This window comes from Xiphophorus hellerii, chromosome 15, assembly GCF_003331165.1.
Source record: "Xiphophorus hellerii strain 12219 chromosome 15, Xiphophorus_hellerii-4.1, whole genome shotgun sequence".
Taxonomy (NCBI): domain Eukaryota; kingdom Metazoa; phylum Chordata; class Actinopteri; order Cyprinodontiformes; family Poeciliidae; genus Xiphophorus; species Xiphophorus hellerii.
The window spans coordinates 17,735,441-17,753,921 of NC_045686.1; the positions used below are offsets into that span (position 1 = coordinate 17,735,441).

The 18,481-nt window shown below is 42.2% G+C and overlaps 1 protein-coding gene across 3 annotated transcripts in view; it reads left to right on the top strand.

Moving 5' to 3' along the window:
* LOC116733804 (mitogen-activated protein kinase-binding protein 1-like) overlaps positions 1-18,481 on the top strand; it is a 25,443-nt gene continuing 6,962 nt past the window's right edge. Inside the window, exons 1-26 of one of the 3 annotated variants that reach the window (XM_032584653.1) lie at positions 1-576; positions 2,153-2,244; positions 4,241-4,303; positions 4,411-4,468; positions 5,544-5,714; positions 6,463-6,600; positions 6,721-6,903; positions 7,863-8,023; positions 8,200-8,389; positions 9,146-9,271; positions 9,527-9,708; positions 9,783-9,874; positions 9,975-10,100; positions 10,552-10,622; positions 11,852-11,973; positions 12,071-12,146; positions 12,246-12,357; positions 12,453-12,516; positions 14,252-14,362; positions 14,506-14,654; positions 14,828-14,862; positions 15,669-15,854; positions 15,952-16,103; positions 16,211-16,353; positions 17,509-17,688; positions 18,023-18,089. In XM_032584653.1, the coding sequence (XP_032440544.1) occupies positions 475-576; positions 2,153-2,244; positions 4,241-4,303; positions 4,411-4,468; positions 5,544-5,714; positions 6,463-6,600; positions 6,721-6,903; positions 7,863-8,023; positions 8,200-8,389; positions 9,146-9,271; positions 9,527-9,708; positions 9,783-9,874; positions 9,975-10,100; positions 10,552-10,622; positions 11,852-11,973; positions 12,071-12,146; positions 12,246-12,357; positions 12,453-12,516; positions 14,252-14,362; positions 14,506-14,654; positions 14,828-14,862; positions 15,669-15,854; positions 15,952-16,103; positions 16,211-16,353; positions 17,509-17,688; positions 18,023-18,089 (3,152 nt within the window). In that variant the 5' untranslated portion in view covers positions 1-474. The remainder of the gene's footprint in view (positions 577-2,152; positions 2,245-4,240; positions 4,304-4,410; positions 4,469-5,543; positions 5,715-6,462; positions 6,601-6,720; positions 6,904-7,862; positions 8,024-8,199; positions 8,390-9,145; positions 9,272-9,526; positions 9,709-9,782; positions 9,875-9,974; positions 10,101-10,551; positions 10,623-11,851; positions 11,974-12,070; positions 12,147-12,245; positions 12,358-12,452; positions 12,517-14,251; positions 14,363-14,505; positions 14,655-14,827; positions 14,863-15,668; positions 15,855-15,951; positions 16,104-16,210; positions 16,354-17,508; positions 17,689-18,022; positions 18,090-18,481) is intronic. The other 2 variants (XM_032584655.1, XM_032584654.1) reach the window with 2 other exon arrangements.

The window sequence follows — 18,481 nt, forward strand, 5'->3', positions numbered from 1 at the left end:
TGGATCATTACAATCATTGTACAACAACCAAATTGCTTTAACTAGTCCATTAAGAGCGGACTGATGAGTCAGAGATTGGAGAATCTTTTTCTGGCCAAAAACAAAAACCTCCGCCAATCAGCAGCAGAAATGCCCCCCGTGTCCTCCTCACTCCCCAATAATCCCGTTAAACCAACAAAAAGAATCACTGATGTAATCACGGGACCTGCAGTTTAGATTGAAGCTGTGATGTGATGTGATGCCCTACGGCTCTCCATTCAAAACGCAGCGCCGAGACAGAGAGAAAGAGAGAGACGCGGTTCGGGCAGAAGTGAGCGCTGTAGAGCAGCTTCGGAGATTTAGTGTCCACACGTCCCTGCAGCAGCAGCAGCGCTGTCTGACTTAGTAAAGACCGACAGATTGTCGCTGGAGGAGGATCTGTTGCTTGGTGTTGCTTCTATTACCTGCGCAAGGACTCAGAGAGCCGCGCTCAACATGCCCGGCGACGGCTTCACCATCACAAGTCGCATCAGGAACTTACTGCGGTCGCCGTCAATCAAGAACAAGAAGAAATGCAAGGAAAGCCTCACCAGCAAGGTAAGAAGAATTGTGGGGGGGAAAAAGTTGTATAAAGTTGCAGATTCAGGGCAAACACATTAATTGCATAGAATTAGTGTTCAAATCAAAGATATTTTCTTGTTACTGTAGTGTCAAAAGTGTGGCCCGAGGTCCCTTCATGGCCCCTGGAATGATTCTCTGCGTCCCCTTAAAGTGTGAGGTGCAAGACAAAGGACTCATAGTTTATTAATAACGTTTTATTCATTTTATTAATATGTACATAGGAGCATAAACAATATTTTTTTGTTTTGTTTCTGGTTTTACCTTAAAAGCAAAGGGAGTTGGTGTTCCCACTCATTAAACCGAACCAAATTCAGAAAGTGTTTTATCACAGGATGAGTGACAAATGTCCTATTTCTTGTTGTCGAGATAAATCTAAAAGAGTTAGGGTATATAAACCAGGAGAACAGCAAATGATTAACATATCACACCTCCAAACTCTTAAAAAATAAAATAAAATAAAATAAAATAAAGTTAGGAAAATGTAAGTCTTCTTTATAGGTAAGCAAACATGTTTTAATTCTGCAATGATTTGAAGGTCCTTTTTCATGTAATTTTACAACGTTGTGCATTTAGTTCATTATTGAATAGGGAAAAATTAGAAGTTGACAAAGTATATTTTTGTGTTTTGGAAAGAATTTTGTTTGTGCACCACTAGTGTGCGTATAGAGCCACATCTGAACCTGTGATTTATATGATTTATAACTTAAAATGTATCATCTATTTCCAAAGTACTGCTGTCAATTAAATTTTAATTCAATTGTTTTTCAAATCTGTTGCAAAGATTTCTAAAAATATTATTTATTGCCTGGTGCGTGAACGTGTCTAGTTCTATGAAAAAGTTAATTTATGTCGATCTTATGGCGGTCTGTTGCGTGAAAAGGTTTTAAAACTGTAGGAAGGAGCCGCCACATCACGGCTGTGCAAAAACCGTAAGCAAACATCAGGATTATGAGGCGTTTTCGTGCTGTCCTGTTATTGTCCTGATCAGTTTGTTGAGTTTGTTATTGTGAATGCATGTGTGTTAGTAGGACGCCGTGAACTCATCGAGACAGACAGCAGGTTTTGAGCCAGCCGACCCCGTCCTCTACTGATAGAACTTCGTCGTCACACTTTCACACACACGAAAGGAAAAAATAAAACAATGTTTTAGTCTGACAATGGTGCTACCGTACCATTGTCATTTAACTACTTAGTTTAAGGAAAATCTTGAGTCAGAGACGGTTCTTTACTGTGTTTCTAAAAGTGAAACGTCAGAGAAGCTCAACGAAATCAAAAGTTGTTTAGACTTCTGAAATGCTTTCTAAATTTCTGCTGACTTTGAGCAGGGTCTTTGTGTTTTGCTCAGCGTTTTTGCACCTCAGTTCTGTCGCACTAGCTCCATCTGCACGCGTGTTGTGACCTGCCTCCCTCCCCTTGCGTTTCATTCATTAACACAGATGCTTGGTTACATCACTGTTGGCTGGGCTCCCATCTGCCTGTCCACCAGCTGTTCTCCAGAGATCTGTAGAACAGAAAAAAAAAAAAAAAAGGTTTCCTTTATGTGTCTCTACAGGTGACTTTGGAGAAGGTGCTGGGGATCACCGCCGCAGGAAACAGTGGCCTGACCTGCGATCCCAGATCTGGACTTGTGGCCTATCCTGCGGGGTAAAGACTCTTATCCCGACATCTGCTCTTTGTCTTATCAGCGGCACACTTATCATATCTGCCCCTTGCAGACGTTTAGTGTGCAAATTTCTGTTATCAAGTATCATCTGTCAACTATCTGAAGAGGAGGAGGAGGGCCCGGTGGGCTTCCTCAATCAGAGAAAGTTCAAATCTTATTGTGCCGTCCTTAGGGAGGCTTTTTATATCCGTCTGTGATCTACAAAAGGCTCAGATTCTGGCGTGCTGGAAGGGTTTAGCTTTAGCTGAATAGCTGATGTAAAATTGAGCTGGTTTAAGCACGGTTTCTGATAATTGCTTCACATCTGTGCTGCATAAAGTCAACCAACCTGGTAGCTGGTTATAAAGCTACATTTTTTCCTTAAAAACAAACTACATATTATTCAGCCGCGTAATTTCTTTGTCAGTTTGAGATGTCTACGTGTGTCCAGATATTTGTACATGACCCACAGCGCTTGTCAAATTAAGCACAAATTTCCTAAATTGAGCCCCAATCTGGCATTCCACCTGCTGTCCCAGTTTAAAGCCGTACAAGCTGTGGTACCAGGAATGTAGTTTCCTGGCACGCATCTCAAGAACTTGCTGTTCTGCAACAGGAGGAGCGCTAATCTGCGAGCTGCCAACGAACAAAGTGCAGAGAGAGGAAGTGCTTTTCACAGGAGGCATTGTTTCTATCTGAGCGATTTGAATATGGAAGAGAGCATTTACAAGGGTATGAAAATTACAGATAGATTAGGCTACATTGTTTAGCTACTTAGCATGGTTTCAGTTCAATAGGCTTGATTTTACATAGCCTTAAAAAAAAATAAAAATCAATATACATGACTGATCTCAGGGGGAAATTTACTAAAAGGTTCTTATTTGATTAGTAATATGACATTTTTGTTAGCTATTATATTAGCAGGCTCTCCCAAACAAAATGTGTTGTAGCCTAGAGAACCAGCAATCTAACATTGCTCTCCATCTTCAGTGTGAAAGGTGAAATATGCTACGTATTGTTGTCTACAGATAGTTGAAAGGCATTTTTATGTAGATAAAATGGATCAAAACATGGCTGCTTGTGGTTAATCTAGGTGGGATTTTTGCGCTAATAAAGACCTCTTGTCCTTTCGTTCCCACTTTCAAGTCTGAAGCTTTTTTGAAGCTATGTAGCCTAGCATAACATTGTACTAGAAAAAGCTAAAATGTTTCAACATAAGAGGTGATTTAAGACACTTTGTCTGGCTTTGCTTAAAACTAACAAACTCCAACACCGCTTCACAACTTTGAGACACAGCAATTACATGAACTCAGTGACAATAGTTAATTTTACTGTCTGAACAGAACAGCCTGCCCTTAGCTAACGGTTGTAGCTCTATAGTTAGCATCCAGGAGATTTTTATGCTCAACACCTGGTGGCAAGGTATCAAAAATCTACATTTTCTAAATCAATATTTAGCATTCACATAGCAAATCACTTCTAGTTTTATACCTCACCCTTGGTTATATTTGTGTCTTTACGGTTTTAATGGTAGCTAGAATGGGAAGCTACATTGTCAGCGGCTCTCTTTAAGCCGTCCATGCACCTGGTTCTGTTAGGTAAAGCCAAACAGGTTTAGCTATGTCAGCAAACTATGCAAAATGAGCGTGCATGTTTAAATAGTACACAGATAATATTAAACTCCTAATAAATAAACTTCTTTAAAACCATATTTTTACTAAAGGATCAATCTGTAGTTACTTGTTTATAGTTTCACTTGACTTTATTTCAGTGAGAAATATTAGACTTTCTATATCTCTTATTTGTCCTTTTTCTTGTGAGGATCTTATAAAAAAAATTCAATTTTTGTCTTTTTCAAACTAGCCAAAAATATGTTTTAGTTAAAGCTATTGAAAGAAATGTAAAGAAAGTGTTGCTGCTTAAATCAAAGTTCTAAAAAATTACTTGTGGTTAAAATCCTCTGCACGTTTTCCTTGTGTCTCTCCTTTCTTTCTGAAGGTGCGTGGTGGTCTTGCTGAGCCCCAAAAAGGACAAACAGCACCACATTATCAACACATCCAGGTGAGCTGTACGGAAATTTGATCCACATTCACAAAGGAGCAAAAATAAACTTTCGATGTCCCACCGGAATATTAAATGAACCTAAATTCTCTGCCTCACTTTTACAGGAAAACTATCACAGCTCTCTCATTTTCCCCCGATGGAAAGCACCTGGTGACGGGAGAGGTCAGTTTCCTCCTTGTCGATATTTTATAACGAACATAAATTCATTTCGCAGTGGAAACGTGACTGCTTTTTTAGCTCGACTCTAACAGACTTCAGTTCTGCTCAGAGTTGGTGGTTTGCATGCTTTATTCCTGCCAGACACAGGCTTGGTGCTGAATACAAATTCGCTAATGTCGATCCATCTGTCTCCGCGGGCGGGTACGAAGTGAGCTAAAGCCTCTCCACTTATAAGGCGTCCAGGTCGTTGTTGTTGTTGCGTCTCGGTCCCAAATGTCCCGTCACTGGTGCGTCTTCAGCCCTGTGTGTTGGTGTTACAACGTGGGCCTCGGCTCAACGCGCCACCTTAATCCTCCCCTGCCTAACCAAAGCCGATTACAGACTTCGCCGTGCAAGTGGCTGGACACGCGGTGGTTGCTATGGCTACGGGAATCAAAGTTCAAATGACCAAAACGCGCCAACTGTTGGCACCTTTTTCTAAAATTTTGGCACCGTTTTAATCTGAAACGCCTGAAGGCCACTTTGCCTTGCTTCGCTTGGCTTTGAGGAATTTAATCTGAGTATCTGTTTGATTTTAGGTCAAAGCCGCACGGAAGCATCACAGCTTTATTACGGGATTTGATTTAAGCATTTAAAAAAAAAAAGAAAAATAAACCCCGAGTAAATTATCTGATGTCTCTGACCCGTGCTCATTCATCAAACAGAGGTTCATTTGCATACAAGAAAAAGCTGCCACCAGATGGACTTTCTGTCTCCTTTTTCCTTGTTTTCTGTCTCTTTCAGCTCAGACTTACAGGTTGTCTCAATTCCCATTGATTGCAGCCTTAATAAAAAAAAAGAAAAAGAAAAAAGGACAACACAAATAGCCTGCTGACCTTTTGATCCCTTGGAGGCAGAGTAACTATTCTCAGTCAGAGGACAGGGAGGATTAGCTCTTAGCGAAAGACAGGTAGACAGGATAGACAGGTGAGCATTGGGGTTAAGCTAGTGAAGTCAACTTGATTTCCACAGTGAAGATACGGTATAAGATGCTATGTTAACAACCGCATACTGTTTTTTTTTTTTCTCTTTTCATCAGAGCGGTCACCTACCAGCAGTGAGGCTGTGGGACGTCGCCGAGCGCAAGCAGGTGGCCGAGCTGCAGAAGCACAAATACGGCGTCTCGTGTGTGGCCTTTTCTCCCAACAACAAATACATAGTCAGTGTGGGAAACCAGCATGACATGATGGTCAACGTCTGGGCCTGGAAGGTCTGTGTCGCTTGCAGTAATCCTGCTTCTGTACGAACGTTTTCCGTGTCAGTCTAAAACGGTGTTATCGGAGTGACGTGGGTTAGATTTCTCAATTTACCCAAATTTAATGAAAAGTTCCCGAGAGGGTTATATTCGTGCTGTAACATCCAGCTGAAAAAGAAACCAGCATCTAAAGGGGAAGAATAGAAAAAAAAAAAACATACTACAAAATGGCAACTGCATGTTTCAAATGTAAAGCAGACATTTAAACTGGCAGAAAGCTGATTCAGCTTTAATTCAATGACAGCGCTGGGTCTTTCCTGATACGAGGCTAACAGCATGCCACGTCTTGACTTGACATTTGTTCACTCTGACGTGCCAAAGCTCTTGAAATCTGTTCGATTCTGAGGAAAAGAACCCCACAGACGTTTAAACCCCCATTTCTAACACTTACGGTAAATTTGCTTCTGAAGAAGCGCAATTTTTGGGGGGTTTGATTCAGAGGTAGCGGGACTTTGAAACAATCGGACTGAAACTGACCCATTTCCTCCTACTTCCAGTCTTTGTTGCCAAAAGGCCAAGTGCTTGCTGACTGCCTTATTGTTTGACACAAATACTGAGCGGGGGCCAATCTCCCATGAATCGCTAAACAAGCGCAGCAACGTCAAGTTCAACCTTTCAACCGACTGCCAAATTTGACATAAAAAAACTTGGATTTTACAGTCAATATATGCTCTGAAGTCGTGTTTGTGCTCTCCTCTTGCAGAAAGACGTCGTCGTCGCGGCGAACAAAGTGTCCAGCAAGGTGACAGGCGTGTCTTTCTCTGAGGACAGCTCTTACTTTGTGACTGTGGGCAACAGACACGTCAAGTTCTGGTATTTGGACAACTGTAAGGCCAACAAGGTATGGAAGTGTGTTTTTGGTTTGTTTGGTTCCTACACTTTTTTAAGAAATTGGATTCTCACGCTGCATCTAAGGAGAAAGTGAGCCGCTCCTAGCGTTACCCCTCTCTGTCGCGTACAGACCACAACTCCCGTGCCTCTGCTGGGCCGCTCGGGACTCCTGGGAGAGCTGAGGAACAACTTCTTCTCTGATGTGGCCTGTGGGCGGGGCTCCAAGTCCGACTCCACCTTCTGCATCACCTCCTCTGGTCTGCTGTGTGAGTTCAACAGCAACAGGATGCTGGACAAGTGGGTGGACCTGCGGGTAAGTGACACCAGCGGAGGCTCGTCTGGGCCAAGTAGGTCCAAACACAGAGAATATCAGCGGTACTTTGTTAATCCATTCGGCTATATATGACACCCTGGAGATGTCATTTTCAAAAAACAAATGGTGGCAAATGCCTAATTTGTTTTATTGATGTCTGTGACATCTTTTTCTTCCAGTGGTGGTAAACTGCGTTTGCCTGTCACAGATCCATTTCTTCTGGTTTTGCTTTCTTGTTACACGTGTTCAGCTTGATCAAACTCATTTGATGGATCATTTCACTTGCCCTCTGTTGGGAGATCTAAGTACAACAATTTCAGTCAAGAGCCAAAAATGGTCATGCACATTTGAAGAAGCAACTATTAGACTTTTAGACTATTATCCATTTAGACTTATAGAGAAATATGACATACAGAAGGACACAGTTTCATGTTTTCTCATAAAAACTGCTTAAAATGATGATTAGAATTTGTGATGCTGTCAGTTTTCAAATATACGAATCAGTTTCTTCATTTCTCTCTTTTTCTTACAATTTAACATTTGCATGTTGTCAATGGTGATCATGCGTTTTATCAGCCTCATAATGTAACAATTTCTGCATCGAGTAAACAATGAAATGAACTTCCTTTTGAGAAATCTTGAATAAAATAATTGACTGAAATGATTAATTTGTTTTTTTTTTAAGTTGCGAAAGTGATAAATGCTATGCAAGTTAGCCATGATGTGTTTTTATGGGTTATAGAAGAAAAAAAGAGTGATTTTTAAATATATATATAAATATTTTAAATGAATTTTTGTGTGTGTGTGCAGCAGACTATACATGTTTAAACAAAGACAGTTGCCAGCTTTGGGATTTGCAACTCCGGATGTCCAATAGCTTGTTCACATTTGCGTTCATTTATTCCGCAGCACAAAAGCTGAGTATTGAGTTTGTCTCCCGGCGCTGTCCTCCCTCTCAGACCGGCGCGGCTCAGTCCCTGTCTCTGTCCGAAGACACGATCTTCTGCGGTAGCGCCGATGGAACGGTGCGGGCCTTCAGACCCGCCGACCTGAACTTCGTCGGCACGCTGCCGCGGCCCCATCCCCTCGGCGCTGACGTCTCGGCCGTCACCGAGGCCAGGTGAGGACAGGATCAGGAGCAGCGATCCACCGCAGGGCCAAATCGAACGATCTCTTTATAGAGCGTCGTCCCAAACGCCTCTTATTTGTTTTGGAAAAGTCTAAGCTGAAATCTAGTCTATCGCTTCTAATTTTCAGTCTCCTCCCCACCCCCACCCCCAACTTTACTCCTTGCAGCGCCCTGTTTCACGCCAAAATAGAAGACAGATACCCAGACGTCATTGCCGTCACCTATGATCCCGTGAGCCGCTGGCTCAGCTGTGTGTATAGTGACCACAGTTTGTATGTGTGGGACGTTAGAGAGGTTCACCGGGTCGGGAAGGTGAACTCTGCCCTCTTCCATGCTGCGTCTGTTTGGGACCTGGAGGTAAACACATTCAGCGTTAAGCGATTGTGTAAAAAAAAACAAACAAACCAAAAAAACCGTCTTCTGACACAATGATGACCTCTGAATGTCCCCTTAGCGATCAAGAAATAGAGTGAATGATTAGGTTATTGATGGATAATTGATAAATAGGTCGATATTGACGCATCACATCAATTCCAGAAACTTTAGGTGACTTTTCACATTTTGTCGCGTTGCAACCACAAAAATAAATAAATAAATATATATATTTTTATCTTTAATTTTGACAAAACTTATAGTCACATAAAGCCAATTTCAACACTTGAGAAGAAAAGATGAGTCACATGGTGCATCATGATGAATAAAACAACTCTATTTCCCAGAGAAACTTTGCAGCGATCAGAATGAAAAATAGGAAAATGCGAAAGAAAAAGAATTCTTGTATTTGTAAGAAATACAAATAAATAAATAAAAATACACAAACTAAAACCATAGCATTAAATATTGATAACGTGTATCTATTAGAAGCAAGTTTGGTGGCTAAAAATGATTTGGATCAGATGAGTTTCAGAGGGTCTACCCGACTTTGACGGCATGGTTAAAGTCGGGTCTTGTGATTGAGACAGGCTCTTAATTTTTTCCTTTTTATACATGTTAAAAGTTTTATCCATCCAGTCTGTATTGGGATTTTACGTCATAGACCAGAGGAGTACAGAAATCCTTTCTGCCGTTCCAACTTCCTGCCGAATTTGAAGTAATCTCATCATCGCTTCTCAGGTGTTTCCTGACGTTCCCGGAGGTTTGGCCGCAGATTTGTCATCAAACTCATTCTTCACTTGCTCGGCAGACGGCACCATCAGAATATGGAGGATGGGAGACTCGACGCAGAACATCCTCAGCAACGTGAGTTTGCTTTTTTACACTGCAAGTTTCTTTTCTTTCTTCCCCTCTGAGTGGGCATTTATTGTGTGGTTTATCGTTTATTTTGATAGATTTCTTATCAGGTTAAGAATTACGATTTATCGGTGTCAATTAACGATGCGTAAAATCACAAATTGCCCTCCACTACCTCTGACATATTGAAACTTTGAGGTAAATCCCCCCACCCCCATCCCCTGCAATGATTGATTGGCTCTGTTCTCATTGTTTTCTCTGCAGGATCTCTTGAAGATAATGTACGTAGATGGAAATGCGGGCACGCTGCAGGATCCAGAGTGGAACGCGAACACGGACAAATCAGGGGACGGGCAGACGGCAGAAACCAGAGCAGGCGTCAGAACCATCTGCGTGAGTCCAGACGGCAAACACCTGGCGTCCGGAGACCGCAGCGGGATGCTGAGGTGATTTACGGCCAGGGACCGACTGGTAGACCTCGAGGTTCGTCTGTCTGTAACGTGATGCCGCTGTCGTGCAGGGTTCATGACCTCAGCAGCATGGAGGAGATTCTTAAAGTGGAAGCCCATGACGCTGAGATCCTCTGTCTGGAGTACAGTAAGCCAGAAACAGGTCGGCGCGTGTGTCTGTGTGTGTGGGTGCACTTTTGACTGCGATGGCAGTGTGTTTTAGTCCAAGCTGCCGTGCATTAACACGGTTCCGTTGCTCTCAGGCCTGAAGCTGCTCACCACAGCCAGCAGGGACCGTCTGATCCACGTCTTGGACGCGGACGACGGCTACCGCCTGGTGCAGACGCTCGACGAACACTCCTCATCCATAACAGCCGTCCGCTTCGCCGGTGAGCCACTCGAGACGCAGCCGACATCTGACGGTTAATCTTTCCTAATCCCCGCTATTATTGCTGCTCAGTCACACACACACACACACCCACGCACACACACAAAAGTACCGCTTCTGTGAGCTTATTTACATAATTAATTAAATGTACATTTGTGTTGTCAATTTGGGTTTTTATTTGTTTGCTGGAGCAAAGTCCTTCTTTTCTCTCATGCGCCCAACATATGCGCATCAGTTGCTATCGTTGATTTATTATTTAATCCGTAATTTACGATCTGCCCCGCTTTAGTTTTTTTTTTTTTTCCCCCCACTGGTTGTAATCAGGAATAAACACTAATAAGACCTTTTTGATAAGACCGTACACATTTATGTTTAGTTGTTTTTTTTGCCAATCGTAAAACTTTGACCATAAATAAATCATTTAGTAATTGTATTTTTTTTTCATTCTCCAGCCAATGACAACAAGGTGAGGATGATTAGCTGTGGAGCAGACAAGAGCATCTACTTCCGCACGGCGCACAAGGTAACATCTTTACCTTTTTATCTGACGTTTACTGTGGAACACGAAACAGCCGCTCTCGTAAATGTGATGCTGAAAGCGTTTGCTCAGCAGCTCAGGATAATTACGCTTACACAAACACTCGGCAGCAATATTAAAGAAGGGACATTTGCTCGGGAACTTTCCGTTTGAACTGGAAACCTTCGAAAGCCCCAAAGCTCCCGGGACAAATCAGAGAAAAAAATATTGACCGGGTATCGCTTTGCTAATCTGCACCGATTGCCACACAATAGGATCGTTTCTCCTGTCACGCGTTTAACTCTGATTCGCAAAGTGACTGATAAAGTAATCGTTGTCCCTGCAAAAAGAAAAGCATCCTGCCACGATGCTGCCACTGTTGCGAGGACGGTTAGATCAGATGGATGTGCGGTGTTGGTTTCCTGCCTCAAACGCCGATTTGCTTTTAGATAAAAGAAAAGCGAAAACAAAAACACTTTGGCCTCGTCCGAGCAGAGATTTTCATTCCACGTCTTTTCACGGCTATTGGCAAGCTGCAAATAGTGTTTTGGATAGATTTTTTGTTTTAAAACAATGTGCTTTATTCTTGTCACTCCGCCATAAACGCGACACTTTTTGTAGTGCACAGCCAATACACGGGAAAACATCTTGTAAGTGGAATAAAATGCAAATGAAACTTTTTTTCATCGATATTAAGAAATTACTTACTTAAAACAAACTCCTGTATCTTGCTGAAAAGTTACTTGTGAGTCGGTTTTTGTCTTATTTCAAGTGTACTAAAACATTTACAATAGAAACTGGAGCAAAAATACTTTGTGAGATGTTGTGTTTTTGCAGTGTAACTTTTCCCACCTGAGCTGTGGATTTCTGCAGCTCATCTAAAGCTTGGACACTGTTTTATGATCTCATTCTTCTTTAAGCTTCTCCACAAACTTGCCTCTGACCTGCTTGATACTCTTTGGGTGTGAATACTTTCGTAAGGCACCGTAAAACGAGGCGCACAAGCTGCTCCACGACTAGATTCAGATCTCGGCTGGGCTTCACATTGACATGTTTTGGTGGGAAAAGCAGCTGGTTGCTCTTTTCGATCAAACATCTGAACACTTGTGAAATATTTATGTTAGTAGGTGATCTAGAGTTCACACAGTGCAGTGTTTTATTCAGTGTGGGGGAAAAAACTGTGCTCTTCTTTCTCTTTCTTTCTTTCTTTCTTTTTTTCTTCCTGACTTTTGCAGACCGACAAAGGCACAGAGTTCAGGCGCTCCCACCACACGGTGAGGAAAACCACACTTTACGACATGAGCGTAGACGCCACCTGCAAGTACGCAGCTGTTGGCTGTCAGGACCGCTGCATCAGGTAGGTGCGTGCGTGAGTGCGTGCGGCTGCTTCTCTTACGGCTCGCACGGTTGGCAGTTTGAAACATCCTGAGGCCCTACTCTTCTTCCCGATGCAGGATTTTCAACATCAGCAGCGGCAAACAGAGAAAGCTCTACAAAGGATCGCTGAGTGAAGATGGCAGTCTCCTCAGGGTGACATTTCCTCTTTCAGTTCACACTGTGGTGTTTTTTTTAAATATATTTATATAGACACTTCAGGAAATAAGGAACTGTTTTTATTTGCTGTAAAAGGTTCAAATCGATCCTTCGGGTCAATACGTGGCCACCAGCTGCTCCGATAAAAACATCAGCATCTTTGACTTCTGGACTGGAGAGTGTGTCGCCACAATGTTTGGACACTCGGGTAACGGAACCAGGCGGAAGATGATCTTCGTTAGCTTTTGTATGAAAAGTTACTAACAGGTAACACGATGCTAATGACTGGCTTTTGTTTTGCAGAGATTATCACTGGGCTGAAGTTCACCAGCGACTGCAAGCATTTAATCTCTGTATCAGGAGACAGGTGAGAGGATGGTCTTTACTTGAGCTCACACATGAAAGGGACTCAGAACCTGTTGACACTTACTATTAACAGTGATCTGATATTTCACAATGTCTCTTTACTAAAAAGGCTGTTTGTGGCATCAGGTATCTGACTTGCTGAGAGATATGTTGCCGTTTTTGATCTGCGGGAGATAAGTCGACCTTTTATTTTGGGAAATTACGCCCCACAAATTGTTATATTCTTTTGATTTTTCTAGAATGCCCTAAAATGCATCGAAAGGTTTCCCTCCGTTTATGTTTCCAAAGCCATGACATCATCATCTGCATGTAGATAATCTCGGTGTATGTAAACTTTTGAGCTGGTAATCCAATTTACCTTAAAAGGAAAAGTTTGTCTGATTCAATGTCAGATTATGAGTTAAAAAGATTCTGGATCTTTTTTATACAGTGTATATTAATTTCTGGTTTTGGTTGTATTTAAAAGTAGCTAAACCACAAGTATTTTTTTTCTACAGATAATCTATAAATTGAACAGATGCTATCTTTTGCTACTGTGCGAGTTGTGACATTTTCTTGCAAACTTGTGTAATTTGACCTAAAACTGTCTCAGTGCTGCCCTCTTTGGGCTGAAGGGTGGCTACTGCAGTTGAATTTTCCAGTTGCTTACAAATGGAAAACGAACGGCTTCGTTCACATCCGGGGATTTGGGTGTAATGTGGCACTCGTTGCTGTTCGCGCAGGACAGTTACTGAAAAGCGATTGGTTCTTTCACGTGCCTCCAAAACCACTGAAGAACGCCGCTAGGTTTGTCGCTAGCCGCATTTTTGAACCCCTGATTAGAGGGGATCTAAAAGGTCGCTAAATATATCAACAAAGATGGCGACTTCGCTTTCCCTCGTCCTTACAACACGTCATCACCTAACTTGAACGTGCCCCTCAGTGGCTTTTGGCTCCGCCCATTTTGGTTCAATTTTTTTCAAAATGGCTCCCGGAGCGGGGTTGTACTTTCACAATCGGGTTTGGTTCCACTTTAAAGTAGCTTAAATACATAATTATCGCGGTCACGCGTTACATTAGGCCGTTGTTTCACATCTGACCAAAAAACAAAAGCGCAGCCTTGTGGGTGTTAACCCCGTAATCTAAGCAAAAGAACATAAATAGGAAAACATTATTAGTGGTCTCCTAGCACATCGTTGTCTTTAGCTGATAACCAAATGCTTCCGTACACTACTGAAGGTTTTTATGAGTGTCTATTAATACCATAAAAACCTGAATTGTAGCACATGAAGCCAAAACAAAATGAATGTGTACACATGAAGAGGGATTTGTATGCATCAGGCTGCCTTGCTCCTCCTCCTAACAGGATGTGATTTTTATCTTTCCTATCATGTCAAGGATTTATTCTTTTGTCCACCTAAAGCACAAAAAACAAAACCCTACAACATTCAGAGCGAGAGTGTTAGTGCAACTCGCCTTCAGTCGCTTCTTGTACTTATAAAATAAATTATTTAAATACAAATTGCAACAACCTGTCACGTGGTAGATTGATGTACAAGACTTAATGAGAGCTTTGCTTTTGGATCATCTACTGTAAAGAATGATAAAAATACATCCAGCAGTCGCGTGGAATCAATTTCCAGCTCCTCGCGCGAGAGGAAATGACTCCGGGAATGTGTTTGAAGACGGTTTCCTCGGTGGTTACAATGAGATGAAAACCTAAATATTTAATGCTTGTATGCTTTTCCTTCCCCCAGCTGTGTCTTTGTCTGGCGCCTTGCTCCAGAACTTACAATGGCCATGAAGGAGAGGCGGTACCAGCTGGGAGAACACCAGAACTCACCTCGCCGTGGGACCTCTGGAATCAGGTGCACATGCACACACACCCATGCTCATTTTTAACGTCTACAACAGAGCCAGTGACTCTTTATAATGAGTTCTGTGCTTTACATGCTGACACTCCGCAGAGCCTCATCATTATTAATCTTTTTTTTTTGCTGCTTTACCGCAGGCGGGAGGCGTACAGCGCTCCGGCTCTGGTCGGCCTGTCGTCTGACAGCGACCAAGACAACGAGGCGGAGGAGAACGAAGACACTAATGATGCGGACGACAGCAAAAGCAGCGACTCCTCCAACAGCTGCCACGGAGAGGAGGACACAGGTAGTTGTCTTAATGCGAGGAGAGCAGCTTTAATGACCGCGTTGGCTAATAAAAGGAGATGAGAGAAGCTGATCAGCTCTTGTTTTGACCTGATCTATGTAGAGCTAAAAATGTCTTCAAGACATAATTTTTTTTTAAACCTAATATTCTTTTTTTTTTAAATCCAATATTAGATTCAGATGAAGAACAGGACTGGGAGCAGAGAAAGGTAAGAAAATCAGATGCTTTAAATAAGCTAACAACCACGCAGTTAAAAAAAATACCTTAGCATTTTGTTCGTATCTTAGCTATTAATTTGCACAAACATTTAAAAAATAGAATGCATTCATACCAATAAAACGTTTCCACCTTTAATCAACTCGCAACCAGAAACTTTTTTGCATTTTATCTGAATTTTCTGTAACACAAAGTGGAGTACAGTTGTGCAGTAGAAGGAAAGCGGCGTTGTTTTCAACGTTTTATTTTACGTTAAAACATGGAAAGTGTTGCATACAATTCTGTTCAAATTTTTTCTCTCTGAAATCTCTAAATAAAATCCACTGACTTCAGAATGTCGATAGTCAAATTTATTAATATGTATTAAAAACAATTCATGTAGACCAAAGAGCTTCCTAGCCTCAGCAAACTATAGCAAAACTCAGTGCGTAACAAAGAATTAAAATTTCACAATGTATTTAAAAGACAGAATCATGAACAATAATTACTTTTAAAACTGTCTTACGATGAACTTTGGGGCTTTACTAGAACATTTAAAAAAAAAAAAAAAAAACATTACGAGATTAAAGTCATAATATTACGAGACTAAAGTCCATATTATGATTTTATTCCTGTAATTTTATCTTTTTAATCTTCTTAGCATGGCCCTTAACACGCTGCCGTGACTTACACGACATTTACAGGATTCGTCTAGCTGAGCAGTGCGGATAGACACAGACTTTAAAGTGTGTTTTGACAACATGACGGTGTGTGAAACAGCTGGTATGAAGCCTTGTTTGTTTCCTGGTTCCTCTCCAGCACGGAGCAGTAAGCCAGGTCCTTCCTGACCCCGCTAAGCGTCCGCGGAGACGTTGGTCCCGTCGCATCGGTTCGCTGGAGCTGATGGTGAAATCCATGCTGGACCTGAGGCAACTTGAGACCTTTGGTCAAAAGAAGAACCTCAACTGCCCCACACAGAGCATCTCCAGCCTCCATGACCCCGAGGTGAGCAGATTGGGGTTTTATATTTTTATTTATAAATTTTTTTTGGTAGTGGTAGGAATTTGAACGCATTTTTTCTTTTTTCTTTTTTTTTTTAAAGAGCAACTTTCATTTCCAGGAGCAGCAAGTGGAAGAGAGATCCAGGAGGCATCTGGCTTGGTTGCCCCTGGCAACGTCCAATTGTGCCGCGGAGACGGCTGGACCGGTGTTCTTCCCTGAGGAAAACGAAGACGACACGAGTCCAGTGGATGGGTAACTCATCAACTCCTCCACACTGTCTCACCCAAGGGAACGGCATTTTCTTTTCTTTTAAAAAAAAATTTTATTTTAGGAGTTTGACCGTTTCTCTCGCCCTGCAGCGACGATTACGTGGTGACGGAGCGGCCCCGCAGCCCGCCGAGGCAGAGGACCCGCGCAGCGAGCCAGGACAGCCGCAGCCCAGACAGCGCCTGCTCGCTCGGCTACGACAGCAGGGAGTCCAGCCCGGATCGCGTCCCGGACGGTGAGAAACTGCCGAGGAGGTTCTGCAGTTTCCGACATCGCAAACACAAACTACAGAACCGAGTAGAAATGTTCTGTCTTGTCCCACAACGGGAACATTTCTGTGCAACAGCAGCTAAGTGACAGGCAATCACGGAAAATAGACTGACGCGAAGATAGAATACAGACTACATATAAAGACAGAAATAAGAGTATAAATACTGTTCTTTAAGGGCAAAATCTCAGCATAAATATACTATGTAGTAATATAGAAAATAGTAGACTCCAGTCTAAATGAATGTGCAACTGAGTTGGTTAATAAAAAAATGAACAAAATGTTTAAAATGAACAAAACATTAAAATTTTTAGCTAAAAAGTTAGTTAAAAACTTTGTTTAGTGTACTATTTACTATTTCCAATTAGTGACAATAAAAGACAAACTGTTCAACAGTAGCGTTGCGCACAGACATCAGCAGGGAGCTGAACACACTCCTTGAGTTTGTTGCGAGCAGCGACAGTTATTCAGTGTATTTTACTGAGGTCCGATGCGATTAATGAGCGTTATTAGGAAGCGGAAGGACGCCGTAACTCTAGAGGAAAAGTGGCGAGAGGACAGCCGTAAATCACGTTCGCGGTTTGCCAAAAGTTATGCGGGGAGCACCGTAAAAATCCGGAACAAGTTGTTCCAGTCGGGACGTTTATTTTTGCTTAGGTTTGTTTTGTCTCTTTGTTGTTTTGTTTGTCGACGCACTTTTGTGATTTGTATCTCGAAAGGTGCCAGGTAAATAAGAATTGTACTTACTTTTTGGCCTACATGCAAGGACTCTGTTCAAAAAGAACAATCCACAGCTCCCTGGTGATGGCAGCGTCATGCTGTGGGGTTGATTTTCTTTACTCTTACAGGAAGAGTTGATGGATGGATGGAGGTAAACCGCTGAAATGAACCCGTTTATAACTCTGCTTTTGTGTGTTGTTCAATTTTACACCACTCAAATAAAACGCATCAAGACTTCTTGTCCTACGTGACACAATATGGAAAGGTTGTAGAAATATAAAAACTGTCTTTTACCCAAATACTGAAGGCGATGCACGCAGCAACGTTTGCCCCCCACTCCCCTCCCACCATCTCCTTTGTGCTTCGCTCTCAGTCCGATCCTGGTTTTGCTTTCATTTCCAGCAGATGTGGAATCTCTGAGTCGGTGCAGCTCTGACGAGGAGGAAGAGCGGGCTGCGAGGAAGACCGCGTTGGTAACGAGCATGGACGAAGCTCTGAGGACGGTGAACGACTCCCAAGAGCCCGGTGAGGAGGACTTCCTGCGGCAGAACTTTGAGGCGCTGGCCGAAAGCTGCAGCTCAGGTGGGACTGAACAGATGCGGCCGAATTAGCCACGACTCGGCTTTAACACTCATTTATCAGAAAAAGGTGGATTCAAAGATTTATTTTTTTCCCCCCCGTAAGAAAAGTAATCTAGATATAAACCGAGACGTTTTTGTTTTCACATCTCAAACAGTTCCAGATATCGAACATAAAATCCCAGTTCAGGCTCGGCCTCGGGGCTTTTGTGCCTCAGAATGCCTCCGTGTTGCTTTCAATGACCCCACAGTCGAGCTCAGACAGACATTATTGATTCCTCTCCTGATCTCACTTCCACTTTCTGTTTCTGTTTTTTTTTTTTAACCCCTTTCTGCAGCCGAGCAGAGCAAAGTCCCGGGGCTCAGCATGTCTTCACGCTTCCTGGCCAAAGGACATAATAACAGGTAGTGCTGACCACCTCGGGCCGGCGCCGACTCTCGACTATAATTATAAACCCCTGTGGATGCTGACAGGCTGCTCTGTTAAACCATCTGCGTTCCCTCCTGATCCAGCTAGCTGTCAGTTTGATGTTTGTCTTTACATGGAAGCGAACTGAAACAGAAGAATAAACAATAAAAAAAACCTGGTTTATTAGTTTAATATAGAAACGGAAATCAGAGTGTTGAGTAAGAGAAGCAGTGTTGTGTTTTATTACAGTAAAATAACAAACTTTTATGGGTTTTTTTTGTTGTTGCAATTTTCTGTGACAGATTACATAAAAGTGAATATTTGTGAAGTGGAATAAATATATATTTGTTTCAATTTTTTAAAAAACATTTTTGTTTATAAATAATAT